Here is a 27,056-nt window from a genome sequence, read left to right on the forward strand (position 1 = left end):
AGTAGATCTGACACCAAGCTAAATAAAAAACTCAAAAACTCTTACCCTCAATAACCGGAATCTATTCTCAAGCCCGCCCTTTGAACCCTGTCGGAATTTGTCTTTCATTTGTATTACGTGACTACGCACATTAACTTGTGATTGCGACAAAATTACTTACGCTAATAATCGCCTTATTTTTAAGTTTTTTAAGTATAAGTATATGTTGTATTATATTCATACTCTAGTTATTAATTCGTAGCTCTAATGTTACTAATTGTACTCAACCTAGTCACACTTTGCTATAAGTTATCTTTGTAAGCAAATAATTTAAATAAAAAAAATAAAAAATAAAAAATATTTTACTATATTGTACACTGAAAAAATCTGTCTGGAATTTTTTGAAAATTTTATCTTAATCAATTTTGCACAAATTATATTATTTCGTAGTATAAGTGAACTTAACACTTTCAAAAAAGTAAATTTCGAAAATTGTTCATTTTTATTAAAAGATTTTATGATGTGACAGTAAAAATGTCTCCATGATCAACTTATTAATCATAATAGCTATTAATAATACAACAGGCAGTTAATGGAATATAATAATCTTTTTGATGGAATAATAGTTTAAATTACAAGAGTTTTAATGTAATAAATCCAATTAAATATAATTAAACAATTTAAATATAAACCTAAAACTGTTATTTTTTCAAAAAAAAAAAAAAATTTATTCGATTCTAAACATTAATCGTTGTTTGAAAAATAATAGCTTAAAAGCTCAGTTCAAAAACTTTATATCTTGATTCAAAAAATCATTTTCTCTAAAATAATATTCGGAGTTTAAGGTTCATTTGAGTTAAATTAAATTTTCATGAGTCTATGGAAACTAGTATCATAAAAATGTAATAGTTAAATAACGGGAGCATATGTTTTATTGTCTAATAATATAAATGAGCATTTTCAAAAAGTTAGATACTAATTTTGTTTGTTCTTAGGTAAATGTTAATAAAATCAAGATTACAGAGTTTTCAAGATCGGAGTACTTAGAAAATAATAACAAATGGCATAACTTTATGAAAATTTTATTTATAATTATCGGAGCATTAAGAGCAGAACAACAGTTTTTTTATAAACGATATTTTCTTAAAACTATATTTTGATATATAAACTTAATTATATGTTAAACTTAGCTCAAATTCAATTTATTAACAAAAGTAACAGTTAGTTATTGAGTTGAAATAAAATTTTAGTTCAAGTAATGGCTTGAAATACATGCGTTCAAATGTAATAAATTCAGGAAACTAAAATTAAACAAGTTAATCAGACTCATAAAGTATGTTAATCTAAGAATACCCTTGTAGAAAAGGTAAATTAATATTCTTAATTAAAGGATTTCAGAATCAAATTAACTTTTTAACGAGTATACGTAATCCATCATCATAAAATACAACAATTAGTCGCAAGGAATATTTAATTTATTGTTTAATAATTTAACCATAATGCATGGTGTATGAGAAAATAAATTTTCAAATTGAAAAAATTCGTATTTGTCAGTATTTTGGACTTCAAAGCTTTGTAAATTTTCAACTTTTCCAATTGCTTCAATAATCTTACAAATGAAAGCAAAGTTATGTTCCTCAGTTTCATGAACCTTCTCGCGAAAAATATTATGTATAAAGCCATACGATGGTAAATCATCATTATTCAATTGGACAATCGTACTAACACTATACGTTATATGTCTAATTACAACACTTTTAATTTCATCATAATTGTTATAGTTCATTCCAACTATATTGAAAGGTTGTGATACAAAATTTTCATCTAAATTCTCATAAGAAATCGAATTAGTACAACAATTATTTTTTAAAAATACTTTAGCAGAACAGAACTGTTGTTTAATAGCTATTGTTTTCGGTAAATTTGTCGTATTCATAGATGAGACAGCACTTTGTTTCATCGGCTGGTGTTTTGCTTCAAAGCGCATAGCCCATATGTGAACTAGTGGTCCTACTACTTTCATTATTGCAGGATAATGAAGCATGAAATGATGCTTCGGTTTTAATGTAGGTCCAAATAGTTTCACATATAAGATGTGATGTTTTTTAATAAGTTTATCGAGATTGATCGTATCGTTATCACAAATTTCCGATTTTAGCACGATACAAACTATTGAACGCAGCAACAGATATAATTTCCAGTGATCGAGATTTTTATTAGGTAGTAAATCAGCTATTATTAGAGCTGCATATAATATAAAATTTTTCATTTCGGCAGCGGACATTTTGATATATTTATTAGTTAATTGGTTAGCTGTAATAACTGGTGGTTTATTGATATTATCAGGGTAAGGAAAATAAGTTATTTTGAAATTTAAATCGTCTAAGCTAAACAATTTCTGAATATTAATCAGCTCATGTAATATATGTCCCATATCGTAATTGCAGACCCCCTCGAATATGTCGTGCATAATATCTACGCAATAATTTTCTGTTACATGAAAACCATTTACATCGTTCCATGAACATTCTTCTTTTATTCCCGTTTCTGACACATTATTTTTTTTTACATCAGCTTCATAGTTAATCTTATTGCGTAATAAACAATTTTGTACATCGCATTCTTGACTGGATTTTTTTTTAGTAATTTTACAAAATCTACAAAAATAGTCAGAATTAAAGCTGCTTGTAAAACCTAACATGGTATTTAACCCCAAATTATCTCCGATAATTAAACTAAGTTGCAAATAGATTTTTAATTTTATTCCTGATATTTCTAGATCTATACCTTTTGATGATAAACTATTTAGCTGCTCAATAATATTATTATATACAACTTTTGACCCAAATTTTTTTACATCACTACTATAAGCGATTTGAACAAGAAATATATTAGACAATTGTGAACGAAATTCGGGGGGTAAACAAGGAACAGAGAGATACATAGCAGACATGCTCTGAATACCTGCATGTGAACCTAATGGGTTTCCCGTTTCAAATGCGTCTTCATATATAAATACAGGTAAAGTTAAAACTGAATGATTAGTTATCTTAGATTTCCAAAAGTTAGTTTGAATAATATTTTCTATGTTATTTTTTATTTCAATTTTTGTCATATAATTCAAGATGCTTGAAAATACATTCTTCATTTCAAAATAATTTTTTAGATATTTTTCTAAAGGTATAATAAATCCCTCGCACTTAATTTGTTCGAGGACTCCACTGCGTAATTCATCACGATATCCATAAACTACGGGTTTTGGGTCAATAAAATAGTTTAATTTACGTAACTGCTTGGTAAATAAGTGCTCTGTCTTAATTTCAGAGAAACAGGATTGAATACCATTAAACTTCATCAGAATATCATGTAAAGAAGACGAAGGAACTATATTAGACACGGATGATTTTAAAGAGTTAAATTCTTGACTATTTAATATGTTGTCATGAATTATTTTTATTATGTTTTCAGATTGACTACGATTTAAACTTAAGTCACCGTATAATTCAGTAGCAGTAATGAGTGCGTTATTAGAAAAAAATGATTTTTTTATTTTGACTTCTGGAATTATTAATTTTTCTATAATATTATTGTAAGAATAGTAAGTTGGTTGTGACGGCGGATCAAATGCTGTGTTCATGCAATGACTAGAGACTTCATAATTTGAATTATCGTCATTACTATTTAATTGGACTGATCTTGTGTCTGTGTTATTGTGACAACGTTTATGGTGGTTACGTAATGAATTAAAAGAGTTATATATTCTACAACACATAGAATCGCTACAGCTGTAGACTGGAACATATTGATTATGAGCAACTCGTAAATGATGTGAGATAGATTTAGCCTCAAAAATTTTTTTGCATTCAATGCAAGAGACTTTTAGTGAAGTCATAATTACTGACAATCAATAACGTTTTTTCTAAATTAAAACAATGCTTATTATTGATAATTAAAAATTATTGTTTCAATATATTACTTTGTTTATGTATATCATTTTGTTGAATGTATTATTAGAATTTTTCTTAATAAACAAAAATAAATTTTTCAAATAAATATCAATAAATAAAAATAAATATCAAATTTCAAATTTTGATATAGACATTTACTTTTCAATCTCATTATCAAGAGAAACGGCAGGAGTGGTAGTCGGAGGAGATTGCGGTGGAATTTCAGTCTCAGTAGTTTTAGATTCATTTGATCCTACCTTTTTTAAAGCTTTACGCAATTTACTTATACTTAGGTAATTTTGTTGTGAATCATTGGTCATCTGTTGTGAGTATACTTCTTGCTCCAGAAAAGTCCAAATTTGTGTGCTTGCAGTTTGATACTTGGTACCAAGCGCAAATGACGCTTTGAAGCAGAAATCTACGGCATTAGTAACGCTGCCACACTTGATGTTAGAACTCTCAATTATAACGTAAGCCGTTATTGTTTTTGGAGATCCTACGGCTACTATAAACGGTTGACGAGTAATTTTATATTTCGTACAAATGTTGTTCTGTGGTTTTACAACTGAATCTAGTTGGTCGAATGTCTGTAAACAAAAGGAAATATAGTTAATAATAGTGTATGATAGTAATTATTAAATAATGAATGTATAAAGCAATAATAATGTTTTATAACTTACTGAAACCCAAGTTATGAACCCGTCGGATTGTTCTTGTTTCGAAGGAGTCCATGCCTTTTTCACTCCTACTGCGACTGCTATTGGTCGGAATAACATAGGTAATAATTTCCATGCAAGAACATCACTTGGTACATCTTCAGCAGTAGTGAATGATTTAATATCAATACCTTTGTTATTCGCAACTTGAATAATCTGTTGGCTTAACTTAGGCCACCTATTTATTAGAGCATTACCATCGGCTACTTTCATTAAATCAAAATCTAACTCCAACAAGGTTTTGACTAATGGTGTTTTGAGCTGTATGTACCGCTCAAAATAATCGGTGACAGTTGTTATGTTTTCCTTGCGGTGTTCATGGGTTTTAGTCCATAAATTTATAATCTTCTCTGTATCATCAAGAGACGTGTTCGCTAGTTGTAATATGTATTGAGCAGCTGTATTTTGCACTGCATTATTACGTTGAGATTCTTTATCAGTTTTCAATTTCTTATAAACTGAGTTGAATTTACTTGCAAAGTTATTAACTCTATTGTATAATTTGCCAGAAGAAGCTTTACGTTTAACTCCAGGTTGAAACCAGTCTGTAAGTAATTCAGAAGGCCACAAAGCTGTTATTTCGTCGCGCCAAAAAAGGTACTGACTTTTCATGCCTCTGTAATCACAAAAAATAACAACTTATCAACTAAAATGTATAGATAAAGGTGACTATCTTCGAAAAGAGAAATCTTCAATCAAGAAATTAAACTACAAGAGTTCATTAGTAGCGATTCAAGTTAAAAAATTCTTATCTAAGTTTCAGTAAATTGAACTAAGTTTAAAAAATTTTGTGTTGATACTTAAGCAATCATACTCTACGAATGACTTTCTTAGTTCAAAAAAGGATTCATCAATTAAATTAACTTTAAAGTGTATCAGTTAATAAGTTCAAAGTATTAATGATCTTACCTTAAACGTCCATTCGTATTTATTATGTGATCAGCAATAATAGTTGATAATTCATCAGAATATTGGGATAAGTCCTTCTCGGCTAGAATACATTTGCCACGCACTGACGAGTTCAATAATTTTTTGAGTTGATTGCCTTTTAGATCAACTTGACCTTCAGGTTCTTGCAATTTCTACGAAAAAAATTCAATATTATTATTTACTAAAATATAACAAAGGAAAAAAAGTAAATCCTAGTTTCAAGATTTTTCATAGAGTGATTATTAAAACTTATAAAAATTGGAATCTGAAGCCCATTTCAAAAATTAACTGCCAGAATATAAACATGAAAATCTTAAGTGGATTGTTAAATAGTATGAACATGATGATAAAAATAATATTATAAAAATACTTGCCGATGAATCTAAGAGTTGTTTCCTCTGAATCAAAAATCTGTAACGATCTCCATAGACTGGGATGAATTTCTGCACATCGTCATCAGGCATTTGCAATAAAACATCTTTAGTGACTTTTTCATCTGATGAAAATTGAATTTAAAAAAAGAAATTAACTAACAAAATTATCACCTGCCCCTTAATTATTAATTATAAGTAACTCACTCATGAACACATCAAAATACTCTTGCAAATTCCATGTAATCAATGTTGTTCGAATAAAGTCTTTGTCAGCTAAATCTTTTTCATTAACATCTGAAGTACCATCAGCCAATTTCTGCGCAGGCGAGGATGGATCTGAATCCGAAATCTCGCCGATATTTTCCATAGTGATTATAAGTTAAACTAAATAATAAAATAGAAAACTGTTTAATAAAAATCTAACGATTTTTATTAAGTACTGCAGATATATCATATTCAGAACAGACAAAAATTACTAAAATCGTTTTACATTGCTAAAAAAAATTTTAAATCGAATTATTTATAACCAATACTAAATACTTAATTCCAACATTATTTGGAAAAGCTAAAAAACGTAACGCATGATGGTAATTCGATTTTTAATGAAGAATAAAATATATATTTTTGACCCTAGAGCATTTTCTATTGACCTAATTTTTAAAACTTTCGAGTTAGATGTACAAAATTACTTTACACCTCCAAAAATTAATAAAAGTGCATTTGCAATTGCAAAATTTACGTTCATAAGAATTCAATCATTAAAAAATTTATAAAATGAATTTCCAGCCGTTTCCGAATATGTAAACGAAAGAATAAGAGACACAACGTAGTGTCAGCGTTGTAAGATCATCATTGTAAACGAAAGACCAATTGAAATATCACATTTGTATTTTATATTGTGAATTTTAATTTTCAGAGCTGGAAGAGCACACGAATAGTTTTTTAACTTCCCGCTGAGAAAATTGAAAATTTTCTAAAATCGGGAAGTTATTGGTTTTACCCCGTTCACTATAAAATATATTTTCTTAAAACAACATTTTGACATATAAACCTATGTTGGACTCAGTTTAAATTTAATTTATTTACAAAATAACAGTTAGTAACTGAGTTAAAATAAAATTTAAATTTGAACAATAGCTTGAAATATACATGCGTTCATATGTGATAAATTTAGCAAACTAAAATTAAAGGTACTAAATAAAGACCTAAAATAATTCAATATAGCAAATATTATTACAGTGAAAATGTGAAAAAGTTGAAAAAAATTAACGATGCTGATAAAAAATTAAACCCGACTTAAAACAAAGTATCGAAAACTAAGAATACCCTTGTAGAAAAGATAAATTAGTATTCTTAATTTAAGACTTTCAGAATCAAATCAAATATTTAACGAGTATACGTAATCTATTATCATAGAATATAAAAATTAGTCGTAAGGAACATATAATGTATTATTTAATAATTTAACCATAATGCATGGTTTATGAGAAAATAAATTTTTGAATTGGAAAAATTCGTATCTATCAGTATTTAAGACTTCGAAGCTTAAAAAATTGTCAACTTTTCTAATTGCTTTAATAATCTTACAAATGAAAGCAAAGTTATGTTCCTCAGTTTCATGAACCTTCTCGCGAAAAACATTGTGTATAAAACTGGTAAATCATCATTATTTAATTTGACAATTGTACTAACACTATGCGTTATATGTTTGATTACACTTTTAAATTTCATCATAATTGTTATAATTCATTCCGGCTATATTGAAAGGTTGCGATACAAAATTTTTATCTAAATTCTTATAAGAAATCGAATTAGTACAAGAATTATTATTTAAACATATTTTCGCAGAACAGAACCGTTGTTTAATAGCTATTGTTTTCGGTAAATTTGTCGTATACATAGATGAGACAGCACTTAGTTTCATTGGCTGGGGTTATGCTTCAAAACGCATAGCCTATATGTGAACTAGTAGTCCTACTACTTTCATTATTGCAGGATAATGAAGCATAAAATGATGCTTCGGTTTTAATGTCGGTCCGAATAGTTTCACATATAAGATGTGACGTTTTTTAATAAGTTTATCGAGATTAATCTATCATTTTCACAAATTTCCGGTTTTAGCACAATACAAGCAATTTCACGTAGTTATTGCACTGTTAGAAACGTTATCTTGACTCAAGTAAAAAAATTTGATAAAAAAATTAACCAATTTTCTTGAATCAAGAAAAAAAAATCTTGAGCTGAGATTCTTCAGGCCAAAAAAAATTCTTGGTTTAAAATAAAATTTCTTGATTCAAAAATATTTTTCCTACTCGAGAAATTGAGTGTTTTCTTTGTAGTAATCTTGGAGAATTTTTTTTTCTAGGCGAGCTAGCCCTTCTACCAGTGAGATAAAAAATCGAGTGATTGAGATTTTTTCGGAGTAGTATATCAGCTATTATGAAAATAGCATAAAATAACAAATTTTTTATTTTGGGAGCGGACACTTTGGTATATTTATTTTTTATTGATTAGCCAGTAATAACTGGTGGTTGATCGATGCTATTAGGGTAAGAAAAGTAGTTGATTTTAAAAGTCTAATCATCTAAGCTAAACAATTTCTGAATATTAATTAGCGCATGTAATATATTTCCCATAAGATAATTACACATCCCATCGAAAGTGTCGTACATAATATCTACCCAATAATTTTCTGTTACATGAAATCCACTTACATCATTCCATAAACATTTTTCTTTTATTTTAGTTTTTAACATGCTATTATTTAAATCATCAGATTCATACACGGAAAGAAAAGAATAGATCTTATTTCTATGTAAAAATGGAAACCATAATGCATTAGTATCTTCAAGAGTTATTAACTAAAAACATACACAAAATAAAAAATCTCAGTTTTTTGTCAGTAGCTCAATAACTTTAAGTTTTATCAAAAAATAAAAAAAAAATTAAGAAAACGGTTGACCGTATTTTTATCTTTTTATAGAATATTCATTTCCATCGTTTTAAAGGATCTTTTCTCTGATTTTTTAAATGAAAAAGGGCCAGGAAGTTGGCGTTTTTTCTTTGTTCAAATTTGAGGTTAAACATATGAGTGCTCATTTAAACAACTGCGAAATTCCTGGCCCTACTTATAATTATTGAGTTATTGATGAAAAACTGAAATTTTTTATTTTTTTCATGTTTTTCGTTAATAAGACATTGAAATTATTATACATGAAATAAACAATAAAAACTGATAACAATAAATAGTACTTGTTAGCAACAAACGTAAATGAATTTTTGATTTTTCCTAAAAAAAGAATAAAAAACATCGACCATAAAAAATGACGGTATTATAAGATTCAAAAACAATCAACAGTGATAGCCGACTGATCGAAGAGTAAGTTTAGTACGACTGAGTGTGTTCGAACAAGAGCTCGCGGTATGGAATTCCAAAAAACTGTGAATTGTTTTCTTCGGTCTTATTATCATGTTTTGACGTATGTTAAGTAAAAATAAAAATGCGCATGCTCGGTTGTGTATTATTGAAAACCAAGAACTTTTTTTGGTTCATGATAAAAAACAATTGTATTTTTTAATTATAATTCAAGTAAAATAAAAATTTAAAATGTAATTTACGATTAAATAATTATTGATTCTATAATTCAATGAAAATATGATTTACATTGCTTCACGAGTAATAAGCTTCAAAAGTAATGCACAGTCATAGACAACTGATCGGAGATTAAATTTGATACTACTGAGCATGCTGTAGTTGGCACTCGCGTTGTAGAATTACAAGAATCGTTGAATTAATTTTTTTGTTTTATCATTTGTCTTTTTTTCTTTTCGTTCCCGACGCCGGTTTAGTGTAATTAATATTGCGCATGCTAAATAAAAAATTGTTGAAAAGAATAATTTTTTTTTTTTAATAATCATAAAAAATAGTTTTGTTAAGTTCAAAAATTTGATCGAAATTTTCAAAACATTAAATTTTAAATGAAAATGACAATCAGTACCTGTCATATGCAGACGTTGATAAGTATTTATCAAATTAAAAATAAATCTATAACTTTTCTTAAATAAAACACAAAACAACGACAACAAACACTGAGAATTTGTTAAGCTACGCAATTCAAGAACGGTCAAAGCCAACTGATCGGAGACTAAATTTGGTACTACTGAGCATGCTGTAGTTGGTAATCGCGTTGTAAAATTCTGAGAATCTTTGAATTTTTTCTTTTGGACTATTTTTTTTTTTCTGTTTACGCCAGTTTAGTATTACTTGATCGCGCACGCTAAATAAAAAAGTTTAGACAAGAAATATTTTTCTTTTTTTAATAACAATAAAATTAATTAGGTTAAATTCAAAAATTTGATATAAGTTGAAATAAAATATTGATTAGCTTTAAGAATTTAATGGCAAAATAAATTTTGTTGCGAAATATTATTTTTGCAAATTTATAATTGCTAAAAATTTTTTAAGATAAATTTCCCGCCATATTCTGATATCCAAGCCTTTGCGCGTCCAGACCTTCCTGGTTCTCAATCTTCAACATTTATCTAACTAACTCTCTCTCTCGCACCTATCTCTCGACTCGATGTATATAAGCGAACGATCTGGTGACGCGACGATAGCTTATCCTTATAATCAAAAGACCGATTAAAATGTTGAAATTTTGTCATTTTAAATATTTTAAATTAATAAATATTCTATTAAAAATTAAAAAAATAAAAAAATTTTTTGGCGATTTTTTTAACCATCCAAAAAATTAAATTTTAAATGAAAATGACAATCAGTACCTGTCATATGCAGACGTTGATAAATATTTATCAAATTAAAAATAAATCTATAACTTTTTTTAAATAAAACACTAAACAACGACAACAAACCCTTAGAATTTGTTAAGCTACGCAATTCGAGAACGGTCCAAGCCAACTGATCGACGACTAAGTTTGGTACTACTGAGCATGCTATAGTTGGCGCTCGCGTTGTAAAATTCTGAGAATCTTTGAATTTTTTCTATTGTTTTATTTTTTTTTTTTTTTTTCTGTTTACGACGCCAGTTTAGTATTACTTGATCGCGCACGCTAAATAAAAAAATTTAGACAAGAAATATTTTTATTTTTTTAATAACAATAAAATTAATTTGGTTAAATTCAAAAATTTGATATAAGTTGAAATAAAATATTGATTAGCTTTAAGAATTTAATGGCAAAATAAATTTTGTTGCGAAATATTATTTTTGCAAATTTATAATTGCTAAAAATTTTTTAAGATAAATTTCCCGCCATATTCTGATATCCAAGCCTTTGCGCGTCCAGACCTTCCTGGTTCTCAATCTTCAACATTTATCTAACTAACTCTCTCTCGCACCTATCTCTCGACTCGATGTATATAAGCGAACGATCTGGTGACGCGACGATAGCTTATCCTTATAATCAAAAGACCGATTAAAATGTTGAAATTTTGTCATTTTAAATATTTTAAATTAATAAATATTCTATTAAAAATTAAAAAAATAAAAAAAAATTTTTTGGCGATTTTTTTTAACCATCCAAAAAATTAAATTTTAAATGAAAATGACAATCAGTACCTGTCATATGCAGACGTTGATAAATATTTATCAAATTAAAAATAAATCTATAACTTTTTTTAAATAAAACACTAAACAACGACAACAAACACTTAGAATTTGTTAAGCTACGCAATTCGAGAACGGTCAAAGCCAACTGATCGACGACTAAGTTTGGTACTACTGAGCATGCTATAGTTGGCGCTCGCGTTGTAAAATTCTGAGAATCTTTGAATTTTTTCTATTGTTTTATTTTTTTTTTTTTTTTTTCTGTTTACGACGCCAGTTTAGTATTACTTGATCGCGCACGCTAAATAAAAAAATTTAGACAAGAAATATTTTTATTTTTTTAATAACAATAAAATTAATTTGGTTAAATTCAAAAATTTGATATAAGTTGAAATAAAATATTGATTAGCTTTAAGAATTTAATGGCAAAATAAATTTTGTTGCGAAATATTATTTTTGCAAATTTATAATTGCTAAAAATTTTTTAAGATAAATTTCCCGCCATATTCTGATATCCAAGCCTTTGCGCGTCCAGACCTTCCTGGTTCTCAATCTTCAACATTTATCTAACTAACTCTCTCTCTCGCACCTATCTCTCGACTCGATGTATATAAGCGAACGATCTGGTGACGCGACGATAGCTTATCCTTATAATCAAAAGACCGATTAAAATGTTGAAATTTTGTCATTTTAAATATTTTAAATTAATAAATATTCTATTAAAAATTAAAAAAATAAAAAAAAATTTTTTGGCGATTTTTTTTAACCATCCAAAAAATTAAATTTTAAATGAAAATGACAATCAGTACCTGTCATATGCAGACGTTGATAAATATTTATCAAATTAAAAATAAATCTATAACTTTTTTTAAATAAAACACTAAACAACGACAACAAACACTTAGAATTTGTTAAGCTACGCAATTCAAGAACGGTCAAAGCCAACTGATCGAAGACTAAGTTTGGTACTACTGAGCATGCTGTAGTTGGTGATCGCGTTGTAAAATTCTGAGAATCTTTGAATTTTTTCTATTGTTTTATTTTTTTTTTTTCTGTTTACGACGCCAGTTTAGTATTACTTGATCGCGCACGCTAAATGAAAAAGTTTAGACAAGAAATATTTTTCTTTTTTTAATAACAATAAAATTAATTTGGTTAAATTCAAAAATTTGATATAAGTTGAAATAAAATATTGATTAGCTTTAAGAATTTAATGGCAAAATAAATTTTGTTGCGAAATATTATTTTTGCAAATTTATAATTGCTAAAAATTTTTTAAGATAAATTTCCCGCCATATTCTGATATCCAAGCCTTTGCGCGTCCAGACCTTCCTGGTTCTCAATCTTCAACATTTATCTAACTAACTCTCTCTCTCGCACCTATCTCTCGACTCGATGTATATAAGCGAACGATCTGGTGACGCGACGATAGCTTATCCTTATAATCAAAAGACCGATTAAAATGTTGAAATTTTGTCATTTTAAATATTTTAAATTGATAAATATTCTATTAAAAATTAAAAAAATAAAAAAAAATTTTTTGGCGATTTTTTAACCATCCAAAAATTAAATTTTAAATGAAAATGACAATCAGTACCTGTCATATGCAGACGTTGATAAATATTTATCAAATTAAAAATAAATCTATAACTTTTTTTAAATAAAACACTAAACAACGACAACAAACACTTAGAATTTGTTAAGCTACGCAATTCGAGAACGGTCAAAGCCAACTGATCGACGACTAAGTTTGGTACTACTGAGCATGCTATAGTTGGCGCTCGCGTTGTAAAATTCTGAGAATCTTTGAATTTTTTCTATTGTTTTATTTTTTCTGTTTACGACGCCAGTTTAGTATTACTTGATCGCGCACGCTAAATAAAAAAATTTAGACAAGAAATATTTTTATTTTTTTAATAACAATAAAATTAATTTGGTTAAATTCAAAAATTTGATATAAGTTGAAATAAAATATTGATTAGCTTTAAGAATTTAATGGCAAAATAAATTTTGTTGCGAAATATTATTTTTGCAAATTTATAATTGCTAAAAATTTTTTAAGATAAATTTCCCGCCATATTCTGATATCCAAGCCTTTGCGCGTCCAGACCTTCCTGGTTCTCAATCTTCAACATTTATCTAACTTACTCTCTCTCTCGCACCTATCTCTCGACTCGATGTATATGAGCGAACGATCTGGTGACGTGACGATAGATTATCCTTATAACCAAAAGACCGATCGAAATCTTAAAATTTTTTTATCTTATATTATTTAAGTTAATTAATATTCCATTGAAAATTAAAGAAATAATAAATTTTTTTGGCGATTTTTTTTAACCTTAAAAAAAAATTAAATTTTAAATGAAAATGAAAAACAGTACTTTTCAGCGTATACAAGAAAAAAATTTTTTTTTTCTAAAAGGAAAAATTATTCGAAAAATCGATTTTGTTTTATTTTCAAAAATGATTGAAAATATTTTTGTAATTGCAAAATTTTTGACTGACCTATTAAATCCAAGTTCGCGATCCTATTTATATATGACGAAAATATGTTATGATTCAATACTTACCTTATCGTTAAATATTGTAGAGTATTTATCATTTCACATTACTTGGTTACTTGAACTGTTTCCTTCACTTCCACTTTTCAAATTATCATTCAAAGGCGAGTTATCATTGCTTGCGTTGGTTACTTTCGACGAGTTTGACTTATTTTTCTCGATAATAAAATAAATTTTTTTTTTATATATTACTTACATCTTCCTATACTTTGCTAAACCAACTTATATCAACACCTCAATTGTTAAATAAGTTACTGTTATTAGTAGTACAAATTTGAAATACTTACATAATCTTTTATTGCATGATGAATTCTGAAAGTGAAAATGAAATCACGGCATCATATTGATTCTATTGTTTTCAATTATTATCAGTTAAGTGAGAAAACTTGGTACCAGATATCATTTTTCTATTATTAGAAAAATTATAAACATAAGATTGCTTCAATTACTATCATATCAGTTTCGAAAATTATTTATTCATAGTTAATTCTACTATTTTACTCTATCTAATTTTATATAGTTATCAAAATTATAACGAATTGTTAAATGAAATTAGTAACTTTAAATTATCTTAGCTGTGAAAGGTATAGTTACTGCAACCAACTTTTTTTCATCAACATGATATCGAAAACATATTTACAAAAACATATTTCATATAACTATTCATTAATATTGACTTCGGCTAATGGTATGGTTTTAGGAACTATGAAAAATAATTGTGGAAACCACATTTTTTTAGTGGTGATGTTTTAGTTCAGCTAACAATGGATTTTCCTCTCAGTGTTATTTTGATAATAGTAATTGATATTTTATCAATTAATCAAAATAAATTGGCGATCGACTCTCTCTCGTTTTTTCTGAGTCAACCTATGACTTATTTAAATAATAATAATTAATATTTTATCAATTAGCCGGAATAAATAAGCTGTTAAACATCTTTTGATCAGTCCGAGTTGATCATTTTTTAATTGTATTGATACTATCAATATTGTATTGATACTATTGTATTGATACTATTGATACTATATTGCATTGATACTATCTCGTTTCTTTTAAGTCGACTTATAACTTATTTTAATGGAAATAATTAATATTTTATTGATTTATTAGAATAAATAGGCGATAGATACTCTCTCGTTTCTTCTAAGATGATCTATGTTTCATTTAAATGATAATCATTGATATTTGATAAATTAATCGAAATAAATGGGCCATCGATACTTTCTCGGTTCCCTTGATTCAACCTGTGACTTATTTTGATAATAATAATCATTAGTTTATCCATTAGCCTGAATAAATTAGCTGTTAAACATCTTTTGACCCGTCCGCGTTTATAGTTTTCTAATTTTACTCATAATAATTGAAATTTCAATAATCAACCGAAATAAATACCCTTTGATACTCTCTCGTTCCCTCTAAGTCGACCTCTGGCTTATTTTAATAATAATAATCAATATTTTATCAATTAACGAAAATAAATGAGCGATCGATACTTTCTCGTTTCTTCTAAGTCGAATTATGACGTAATTTAGTAATATTAATTGATATTTTATCAATTACTAAAAATAAATAGGTCATCAATACTCTTTTTGTTTTCTTGATTCAACCTGTGACTTATTTTGATAAAAATAATGACTATATTATCCCTTAACCGGAATAAATCAGCTGTTAAACATCTTTTAACCCGTCCAAGTTGATAATTTCTTAAATATACTAATAATAGCGAATATTTTATTAATAAACCGAGTTAAATGAGCCATCGATACTCTTTCGTTTCCTTTTAGTCGACCTATGACTCATTTCGATAACAGGAATTAATATTTTATCATTTAACCAAAATAAATGAGCTATCGATACTCTCTCGTTTCTTCTTAGTCGACCTTTAACCTATTTTGATGATAATAATTAATATTTTATCAATCAACCAAGATGAATGCGCTATCGATATTTTCTTGTGTCCCTTGAGTAAACCTGTGACTTATTCTGATTATAATAGTTACTATCTTATTTATTAGCCGGGATAAATCAGCTGTTAAACATCTCTTGACCAATCCGAAATGATAATTTTTTAATTTTACCTATAATCATTTGGAATTTCAAGAATTAACCGAAATTAATGAGCTTTCGGTACTCTTTTGTTTCCTCCTAGTTGACCTAAGACTTATTTTTACAATAATAAATAATATTTTATCCATTAGCCAGAATAACTCTGCTGTTGAACACCTTTTGACCCGTCGGAGTTGATAATTTTTTAACTTAACTTATGATAAATAATATTTTACTTATCAACCGGAATAAATGAGCCATCGATACTCTCTTGTTTCTTCTAAATCGACCTATAACTTATTTTGATAATAGTAATTAATAATTTATTAATTCATCAAAAAAAATTGGCGATCGATTTTCTCTCGTTTCTTTTGAGTCTACCTGTGACTTTTTTTAATAAAACTTATTACAATTTTATCCATTAGCTGTAATAAATCTGCTGTTCAACATCTTTTGACCCGTCGGTGTTGATAATTTATTAACTTAACTTATGATAAATAATATTTTACTCATCAACCGAAATAAATGAGCCATCGATACTCTCTTGTATCTTCTAAATCGACCTCTAACTTATTTCGATTATAGTAATGAATATTTCATGAATCAACCAAAATAAATCGACCATCAATACTCTCTCATGTCCGTTGAACCAGCCTGTGACGTAGTCAAATCATAATAATTACTATTTTATCCATTAGCCAGAATAAATCAGCTTTTAAACATCTTTCGACCTGTCCAAGTTGATAATTTTTAAATTTTACTAATGATAATTGATTTTACACAAATGTAACGAAATAAATGAGCCTTTGAGACTCTCTTCCCGTGAAAAAATATTCTTATCAGACTATATCCAGTGTTACCAGGTTGGGGGATTTTCCCCTAAACTTAGTGGAATTTAGACGGCCTGGTAGAAAATCTAGGGGAAGCATTTTTCTAGGGGATTTGTTTAGGGGATTTAAAAACTCCGTTCAATTTCAATCGAAAATAAAGAACGAAGAAAGATTTGAGTTCAGAAGATAAATTATGAAAATAATTTATTACTCAAATATTAATGAGAATGATTACATGCTTAATTTTAATTACAAAAGATATTTTTTTTTTATGTAAAAAATACATAAAGTAAATAAACAATGATAGATTTTATCTTTTAAGCAGCATCCTCATCTGAAACTAAAAATATATTAATTAATATAATTTTTGCAAAGATTAAGGAGAGGAAAATTATTTTTTGAATTAAGATACTATTTTTTTTCCTTACTGAGTGAAGTTTCTCCAAATGCCTCATCATCATTTCCTTCATCATCTGGCTGCATAACTTGATCCGCTGGTCGATAAATTTTCAATTTGACAAACACAACTTCTCTTGCTGAATTAAAAGAAAAATTTTTATTGAACTGTCAGTTTTATTTATAAATAATTGAATAATTTTAATTAAAATTTTATATATATACTTACAACGAGTGTCTACAAAAAGACATAACCCATCGCGCGAGGTAATAATGTGACGATCAGGCGTCAAGACCGGCTTGAAATTTTGCAGATAACTCATAATTTTATTATAATTTTCACTTAGTAAAAATTAAAAAAAACAATTATTTATTTATAATAAATAATTTCTGATACTAATTAAAATAATATATTATAGTAATATGTGTACGTAAAGAAGTAAGAGCAAGTCAAACAATATAGAATTGTTATCAGTGCAATCTATTGTAAAAATCACAAATTAATTTTACAAAATAATTATTACGTCAAATATGGTAATCGATATGCCATCTAGCGAAATATTTACATATTGACATGTCAATATCAATAATGAATAAAAAAAAATCAAAATGCGTCTATTCTTGGTTAGGTTAATGACACTGTCATTATGACAGACTGATTATATTTACATTTAGAACTGTTTTACTTTGAAAACATTTATATTTAATTACTGTTTGAACATTATAGAACTCTAATATATTTCTATATTATTCTGGTTAAGAATTTTTAAGAAAATGACAAAAGAAAAAAATAAAAATCAATATGTACAAAAGTACAGAAAAGAGTGGGAACTTGACGTAAACTTCAAAGGTAAATATATAAAATTCTAATACGAACATTCTTTGCACCAAGAAAAATAACATCAATAAGAATTCATCAATCAACAATCATAATTCCATAAATAATTTATTTTTAATATTAATTTGCTCCATTTAATATAATTTCTTTTTCAGGTTGGCTTTCAGAAGTACCCGGTGATTCTCAAGCAGCCCACTGTAAATTATGTAAAAGTAATCTTAAAGCTCATAAAAAAAATTTAAATGATCATCTGAATTCTACAAAACACAAGGAAGCAATAAAACGAGATAAAACTATAGTACTTAACCAAAAAATAAATACTTTTATTAAACCTACAATTTTAGAAGAACGCAAAATCGTAGAATTACGAATTGCTGCATTTATTGCAAAAAATTGTTCAATCCGTGCCGTTGATGAATTGAGTGTATTAATCAAAAGCTTGGATAAATCGAGTAAAATTTTGAATGACATCAAATTGCATCGCACAAAATGTACATCACTCGTACTCAACGTCATCGCACCTTGTATGCTTCAAGAATTAATTGATGATATTGGTGATTCATATTATTCTGCAATAATAGATGAGTCAACAGCCATTGATAAAAAAAAATTATGTGTATCATGATCCGCTACTTCAGCAAAAGTAAACAAAAAGTTATTACTTCTTTCTATAAATTAGTGTTAGTTGAATCTGGCGAAGCTGCAGCTTTATATGATGCATTTACTAATAATATTAAAGATAGTGGATTGAATTTAAATAACCTTATTGGCATTGGCGTTGACGGAGCTAATGCTATGGTTGGAGCACATAATTCTCTCGCTTCTCGTTTAACTGCTCTCATTCCCCATTTAGTCGTTGTAAAGTGTGTTTGCCACTCTTTACATCTTGCAGCTGAAGAAGCCTTTAAATGTCTACCCAAGCATATAGATTTTTTAATTAAAGAGTGTTACAATTGGTTTTCGATGAGCAGTAAGAGACAAATTGAATATCAAAAGTTGTATCAGTCAATGACTGAAAATACAAAAGAACCGACTAAAATTGCTAGACTCTCAGGAACAAGGTGGTTAGCTCGTATATCTGCTATTTCTACAATTTTGGATCAATGGGAACCACTTAAGCAACATTTCCAAATAGCTAAAGAAAAAGAAAGATGTTACACGGCCGAGCAGTTACACAGTATGTTTGAAGATGATAAAAATTTAATTTATTTAACATTTTTGAAAACATATTTAAAAAAAGTTACCAGCTTAAATGAATTGTTTCAAAAAGACCAAGTTGAATGTTTAAAACTGTTTGAAGATTTAAATGATCTATTGTACGACATTTTGCAAGTAATTGTGGTTCCACAACAACTTGCAAAAATGAACAGAAAAGACCTTTCAGGTTATAACTTTCAAGCTTACATTATGTCTGTTAATCATATGAATTTTGGATATGCAGTAACGAAAGCATGTGATGATGCTTATATTAAAGCTACAAAAGATTTAACAGATAGGCAGCAGAAAAATTTAGTTTCGCAAAAATTTACTAATGACATATATGGAATAAAAGAAAGATTCAAACTTTTTTTAGTAACTTTGGGCTGCGAACTACAAAAAAGGGTGCCTAAAAATATCGATATCTTAAAAACTATGAGTTTATTCTCAATACAAGATATGAACTTGACTTTTCCGAAAGATATCTCAGGAATTGCATCAACTTTTGAAAATATTTCTGGAGGTACTGTTGATGACATTGTAAGTGAATGGAACCTTGTTCATAAGATTCAAATAGAAGCAACAACTACCGATGAATTTTGGTCTCGAGTTAGCCAGATGACAACAGCAAGCGGAGAAAAAAGATTCGGTCATATTTCTAAACTTGCTACCTCATTATTAAGTTTGCCATTTTCAAATGGAAGTGTAGAGAGATCATTTTCTATTATGAATATTGTTAAGAATAAACTTCGCAATCAAATGTCGGTAAAGACTGCTGAAGCCATTCTGCGAGTGAAAGACAATTTGCCAAATTCTGCATTATTTACACCAACGAAAGAAATGTTAAAAAAATTTTGCAGTTCAGAAATGTACAATAGCGAAGTCGATGAGTCTGTGATAAATACATTATCGGAGCTTTAATATTTTAAGTGTTTAACAATTTATAAATTGTAATTGAATTTATTATTCATATTATTACATTAATTTATTATATTTTCTTTAAGAAATATTTTAAATTTATTTTATTATCAGTTAAACTAAAAAATGTTTTTTTTTTAAGTTTTAAATTATAAATAAACAAAATTTTAATGTATTTTAAATTATAATAAAATATTATTTTATATTAAACATAAAGTGTATTAATAATAAGATCTTTGACAATTTAAAAAAGATTGATAATTACAATAATTAAGAAAAAATTGATAATTTAAAAGTTAGGGGATTTTTTTTAATCTAGGGGATTTTGAGTGGCGCTTTAGGGGGAATGGATTGAGTTCATCTGGTAACACTGACTATATCAGGCCTGATATAAACCGCCCATATCACGCCTGATATGGGAATTGGCCATATCAGACTATATATGCTTTGATATAAGTATATCAGACTATATATGCCTTGATATAAGTATATCAGACTATATATGCCTTGATATAAGTATATTAGATTATATATACCTTGATATAAGTATATCAGACTATATATGTCTTGATATAAGTTTATCAGACTATGTATGATTTGATATAAGCATATCAGACTATATATAGACTTATCAATGGATTATTATATAAGAGTTTGATGAGAAATGAGTAACCCTAAAAAGATATTTATTGCTTTTTATTTTATTTCTCAAGAAATGAATCTAGAATTAGTATCATATTTTAGTTAAAAATGTAAGGAACTGAACTGGCATTTAGAATTTTTTTAGTAACATTATATATCAAAAAGTAAAATTAACTCGTTCCATATCTTTCGAGTAACACTTAATATTAAAGTTTTTTTCAATAACTTGATAACTAAATAGCACAGCCAGTTGTCTAACAGACAACATTCGTTAATACTTGGACTTAAAATCCGCAGAAAGTTTAACACTTTTTTTATATAATTATATGTGACTTATTCATACAGCCAGGAGTTAACAATATATAGTATATATAACATTTAGTAATCTTTGAATAATAATATTAAGTCATCTTAGGTCAAGGTTGGTATTTTCGAAGCTTAAAGCAAACCTATATGTAGGACTTTATAACGGTGTTGAAGCACCAGATTCAGAAACATTTCGTAAGACAGGTGTCGACTGAGGTGAGTTCTTAAGATGTTCGCCTTTTAGCTCGACAATTTTTTGCGCCATAGCACTCTTAATTTTTGTGTCGCTGGCTTCTCCAGTCCAGTTTTTTTGTTTTGCGTAATCCTTAGCGTATTCTGAAATAAAAATAATATGATATAAATTATCGCTTGATGTTTGTTTCTTACATGATAAAACAACTAAATACATAACATATTAAGCTCACAAAATGGAATTTTTAATTTTTCAATAGAAACTCAACTTAGATAAAAAATATGTTTAAGAGAAGCTTCAAAAAAGTCATAACAGAAAGAAAAAAAAAAGATTTAATTTTTTCAAAGGCTAATTCAATAAAAATAACTACAATCATGAGGGAAACTAATGAATTAAAAATTGTATTATCTTACTGATGATTGCTGTAGTAGCTTTGTCATAAAGACGGGTGTTCTGCTGCTTCATTCGAGCGGCTCCCTGAGATCTTGGCGATCGCCCCGTAAGTGAACTTTGTACTAATACCTCGTGCTTAAAGACTCCAACAAGCAAATTTCGAGCCAATGCAGTTGCAGAAGAAAATCCTTTTATCCCAGCTTTATAATCCCCCATTCTACAGTACACACCACTTCCAATATGTCTCATCTAAAATAATAATTTAATATCATCTTATAGTAATTCATTGCTATTAATTGAAATAAAATGTAAGCTTACGTTCTCTATTCCTGAAAAACTATACAATTGGGCTTTTTTATCTTCATCATCGTCATCATTGTCGTTCTCCAAAATAACTTCATTATTATCGGTATTATCATTGTTTTTTTCTAGTTGTTGCTGCCCTGTAATTGGCTGTGGTAACTAAACACAAATACAATTTTATATCATCATAGGAAGAATTATGCAAAAAAAATTTATATTCGATATTTTTTAATTCAATCAATATTAGTATTTAGTATATCGTACCAATACACGCTTTGGTGGATGCATCGGAGAAAGGGAATTCTTCTAAGATGATTTTGGAGTTGTATTCATTGGTTTGAGGGGTGATCGATGTTCGCCTGACTCATTAAATGGTGGTGAAAATCCAACATCGTCCTATATAAATAATGAAAATTAATTAAAGATATGATTATAGATCAGTTTAATTCAATAACTTTTATAAATACTTACTTGATCATCTGATAATCGGCTGTGATCACTGACAGGATCCGTGTCATCATCAGACTCATTTTGAGTCGCACTGTCAGTTTTACCTGAACTGTATTTGCTTCTCTTGTTTGGTGGACTGTCAGGTGAATTAACAGTCTTACGTTTTGACGATTTTACATTTTTAGGAACATGAGTGTTTGATTTTGTTGCTGGATTACGCATACTTTTTTTGTCAGCGCATCTTATTTTCTCGATTTCTTTTTTAAGCAAATTTACATCATCTAAAAAATTTATGAAATATTCAATTAAATACATAATATAAATAAAAATTAAGTTAGCCGACATCTAAAAATTTTTAGAATTTTTTTTAATAAAAAAATTATTACAAGAAAATTTTTGTAAAGTTCATATTTAAAAACTTCAATAATTATAAATACAATTATTTTTAAATATTATTTAGTTCGAATTTAATAATTATTAATAAAAACTCAAAAAATTAACAATGTCAGCTAACTTTAGTATTATATAATATTAATTAATAAATAAATTTGTTGTTATAGTGTTGAATTAAACAGACATTTTGAAATTTTTTTAATAATTAAATTATTATTATAAAAACAACGAAAAATAAAAATCCACATTTAAAAATAATGGACAAGTTATAAGATAAGTGTCAATTTTTTAAGATATTTTTTTTTAAATTATTAAACTAATGAATAATTTTAATAATTGAATAGTACTAACATTTTTTCTACACAAAAAAATCAGTAGCGTTTTCTAGCATTTATTTTTATACGTTTTCGTACCATTAGAGTTAACAGTTTAACCTCAAAATATTCATGATTTTTAAATTTATTATTCAGCAATATATAAGCCATTGACATGGTCAATTACTAGTCATACTATTTTAGGTATAATAGTGAATAGATTAATTATAAATACCTGCAATCATCCTGACAGTCCCGTTGTATTTTATTTTCCTGTGATAAAAAATAACTCTGTGGTCACGTGCGACAGTTTGGTGGTCACAAATAACAGATTCATTCCTCTTAATTAGTAATGAATTATCATCATTACATTCTAGTAAAAACATACTTGCACTTCTTTTTATATTTGTTTACGAATTTCCTTATATTTTAATTTGAACTTTTTATATTAAATACCCGTCACTACAAATCAAATCACCGTTACTTGCAGTAAACTGAACTAGACGCCATGTTATCTAAAGTATAGATTAAAATGATGATTTGCAATACAGAAATCTTATATGTATATGTACACCGGCATCGACTTAAGCGACGCCATCAGGGAGTATACGGACATAACTAAAATGTATATATACATTAAATCGCAATGAATGTGTATAACTCTATGTTTATACCATACATAAATATATATTAGGGTGATTTTTTTTTTTTACTTTATTTTTTTTTTCAGTCCCACCATGAATTCTTGTTAGAAATACCCAAAAAAAAATTCCCTGAAAGTTTGAGCTCTTAATATTAATTAACGTCCTCGACCAAGGCATGTGAATATTTTCCATTGAAAATACACAAAAACTTTGATTTTTAATATTTGAATTTCAAAAGCTCAGCGGCATTTCATGGGATCACTTCGATCGAAGATGGTTTTTTCTTAGAATTGAACGCTCTACAAAAGTGCCCATTGCCGCAAAGTCGTAACTCACACTGGCGAGGCAGTACGGGCCACTGAACCTGATTTTTTCATAAAATTGGCGTTTTTTCGCATTTATCTCGTAAATATCAAGAGCTACGGAAAAATGTGAATGACAAACTTGTAGAGAATTCAATTTTCAACAAAAAAAGTCTTATGGACCAAATCGCTAAGATCAATATTAAGCGAGATATTAAGCCTTGAATATATTTTTTCGTGAAATTTTGGCCGATCATTGATTTAAACTTATTAATATCTTGTTTACTTTCTCTGTTTTTTATATTTTTTCTTCAATATATTTTTTTAAGGCTAGAAAAACAGGATATGATAAGTATCCTACATTATAAAAGCTTATATCTTAAGAATCTTTAATAAATAATGGATTTACGAGTTTCTGCATAAAACTTTTGAATTCAATTACACTTAAATAATTTATATATTATTAACAGTTTATTAAATTATAATAGTTCAAATTATATTAACAACAATAAGTATTTAATAAAAATAATAACAACAATACCAATTAATTATTATTGAAAGCAGAAAAATGAATTGTTAGATTAATTCATTGTCAATATATTGTGATTTTTTACACGATGTGTATTGAGATCGATGATGCTGAACAGTTTGAAAAATTCTTTGTCTTTCATCTTCGTTTTAAGTCAATGCTTCATTAAAACTTTCGGCTAGCGCTACTCCTCTTTCCGCAGTATCGTTTACTACTTTTAACTTTTTGAATGTATCATAACATCGTTTATACTCAAGATTTGATTCCCACAAACTTGGATCTGTATGCAAAAATTCATAGGGGAGCTCAAATTGCTCAAAAATAAACAACGAGTTTGGATTAACAAAATCGCTTATGTTTTTCTCAGATAACGACGTTATTTCTTCATAAGCGACTGATAAACGTTTATTAGGCTTTTTGACCGCTACCTGGTAATTTATTTTTTGTACGATCTTTACTTTTTCTTTTACTGACACAGTTTCATCAAAAAGAGCTAAACAAGCAAGATTTTCGTGTAAGTACCACAAATGCCGAGACAATTTATCGAGTGCTGCATTTGCAATTTCTGGATGTATTTTTCTGTAGTCAATAAGATCTTTTACTAATTGCAAATCCGAGTTTGGAGCATTTATTGCATTAGGAGCAGTAAACCATATTTTTACATAAAATATTACGATGAAAACACATATTTTCTGCAAAATTTTTTTTTCGTTTGCTCCCATTTTAAACTGGTTTCTAAACATCTATATTTTCAAGCAATAGAGAGCTTTCGATAACCACCGTGCGTGATAAAAAGCACCAGGTGCTTTAAATTCGGCTCTATGACTTTTGATACCACCCAAAAAGATACAGCTCAGCTCCAAAAACTCCTTGTAATTATTTCTCGGATGATGATTCTAACAAAAAATAAGAAAAATTTAATAATTGCGGCCAGAAAAGAAGATATTTTCAGAATTTTAAAGTAAAGAATATTATTTAAAAAGGCAAAATTTATAAAACTAAATTACTCAAAAATTCGAGTTATATCGAAGTATGCAAAATAACTACACTGATAAAAGGATTTATTTACTATTATTAATTTGATTTATCTGAAGATAATAATTTAATTTAATAAATATTTTTTAACATTAAATAAATATTTATTAGGGAGAAAAGTACATTTAATAATATTTAATAAATATTTATTAATAGATAACAAATATTTATTAACAGTTAATAAATACTTGGTTGAGTTAATTTGTTTGGCTTGCAATGTCAAATGATATGAAGGTTGCTTATAAACAAAAATCATCCTTATAAATTATTTGCATTAATTATATTACATTATAATAACATTTATTGTAAACTACCAAATTCTATCACAGCTCATAATTATTTTTTATATTTTTACATATTAAAAACGTTAATTTATTAAGTGAATTGAATTATTATTAATGTATTCCACCCTTGCAACCTTAAGTTCACTCTGGAAACACTCTGGGACCAACGTCAGAGTGAAAACATACCGGGTCCAGCGTGATTCCAGAGTGGTTTTGTGCGATTTTTTCAGAGCTTATGCAGAGTATTTCTAGAGTACACCCAAAGTGTTTTCAGAATAAGACCAGAGTGAATTCAAAATGGGTCCAGAGTGAATTCAAAATGGGTCCAGAGTGAAACTAAAGTGGTTGCAATTAAAAATCAGAAAGTTTCTTGAGTAAATCCATGGTTTTTTCAGAATGGGCTCAAAGTGTTTCTAGATGAAAACCAAAAAAAATCTGTAGTGAATCCGGAATGAAACCAGAATGTTTAGAGAGCAAATTCAAAGTGTTTTCAGATTTAGGCCAGAGTGAATTCAGAAGTGGGCGCAGAATATTTTCGGATTGAATACTAAGTGTTTCCACTGATCATCTACTATGATTTTTCAATACCTTATGGCATAGTGTATTAAAAATAATTAAAACTTTACTGCTATTAGATTCTATTAAACAGAAGATAGAAAATTTTTTATTTGTATAAAAGTTACTTAATTAAGTAACTATTTTAAAAACAAAATGTACTTACAAGTAATAAAACATTTTTATTGCTTCTCCAAATCATGCGTATAGATAAAAATATAAATAAAAATAACTTTTTTGCAGCTAGCTAGACATTCTTTGAAAAATATCTAAAAAACAATTAAAAAATTGCTGGAACTTTAATGAGGGAATGGGTTAGTTGAATACTACTCATTAAGCCGAATGGTGATTAATCATTAAAAAATGTTATTAATTTATCATTAAGAGAATTGTAAACTTTGAAAAATTGAGAAAATT

General features: G+C 27.6%; 3 protein-coding genes and 1 long non-coding RNA gene across 4 annotated transcripts; 1 reads left to right on the top strand and 3 right to left on the bottom strand.

Annotated features, from left to right (window-relative positions):
- Positions 1 to 1,217: 1,217 nt before the first annotated feature.
- On the bottom strand, positions 1,218 to 4,015 carry LOC123261257. Its single transcript, XM_044722823.1, has one exon. It carries the CDS (start codon positions 3,869 to 3,871, stop codon positions 1,433 to 1,435), a length of 2,439 nt encoding a protein of 812 aa, XP_044578758.1. The 5' UTR covers positions 3,872 to 4,015; the 3' UTR covers positions 1,218 to 1,432.
- Positions 4,016 to 4,059: 44 nt separating this feature from the next.
- LOC123261258 lies at positions 4,060 to 10,034 on the bottom strand. Its single transcript, XM_044722824.1, has 6 exons — positions 9,945 to 10,034; positions 6,151 to 6,330; positions 5,947 to 6,068; positions 5,552 to 5,724; positions 4,607 to 5,258; positions 4,060 to 4,513 (listed from the first exon to the last, which is right to left on the bottom strand). Exons 2-6 carry the CDS (start codon positions 6,311 to 6,313, stop codon positions 4,082 to 4,084), a joined length of 1,542 nt encoding a protein of 513 aa, XP_044578759.1. The 5' UTR covers positions 6,314 to 6,330; positions 9,945 to 10,034; the 3' UTR covers positions 4,060 to 4,081.
- An 8,127-nt stretch (positions 10,035 to 18,161) lies between these two features.
- On the top strand, positions 18,162 to 20,299 carry LOC123261380. The gene has a single exon (XM_044722974.1). The coding sequence runs from the start codon at positions 18,794 to 18,796 to the stop codon at positions 20,297 to 20,299; it is 1,506 nt and encodes a 501-aa protein (XP_044578909.1). The 5' UTR covers positions 18,162 to 18,793.
- Positions 20,300 to 22,180: 1,881 nt separating this feature from the next.
- LOC123260367 lies at positions 22,181 to 22,801 on the bottom strand. Its single transcript, XR_006508451.1, has 3 exons — positions 22,605 to 22,801; positions 22,398 to 22,529; positions 22,181 to 22,292 (listed from the first exon to the last, which is right to left on the bottom strand). It is a non-coding gene; the product is annotated as an uncharacterized LOC123260367 (long non-coding RNA).
- Between the last annotated feature and the right edge of the window lie 4,255 nt (positions 22,802 to 27,056).

Source organism: Cotesia glomerata, linkage group LG3 (assembly GCF_020080835.1).
Source record: "Cotesia glomerata isolate CgM1 linkage group LG3, MPM_Cglom_v2.3, whole genome shotgun sequence".
NCBI lineage: Eukaryota > Metazoa > Arthropoda > Insecta > Hymenoptera > Braconidae > Cotesia > Cotesia glomerata.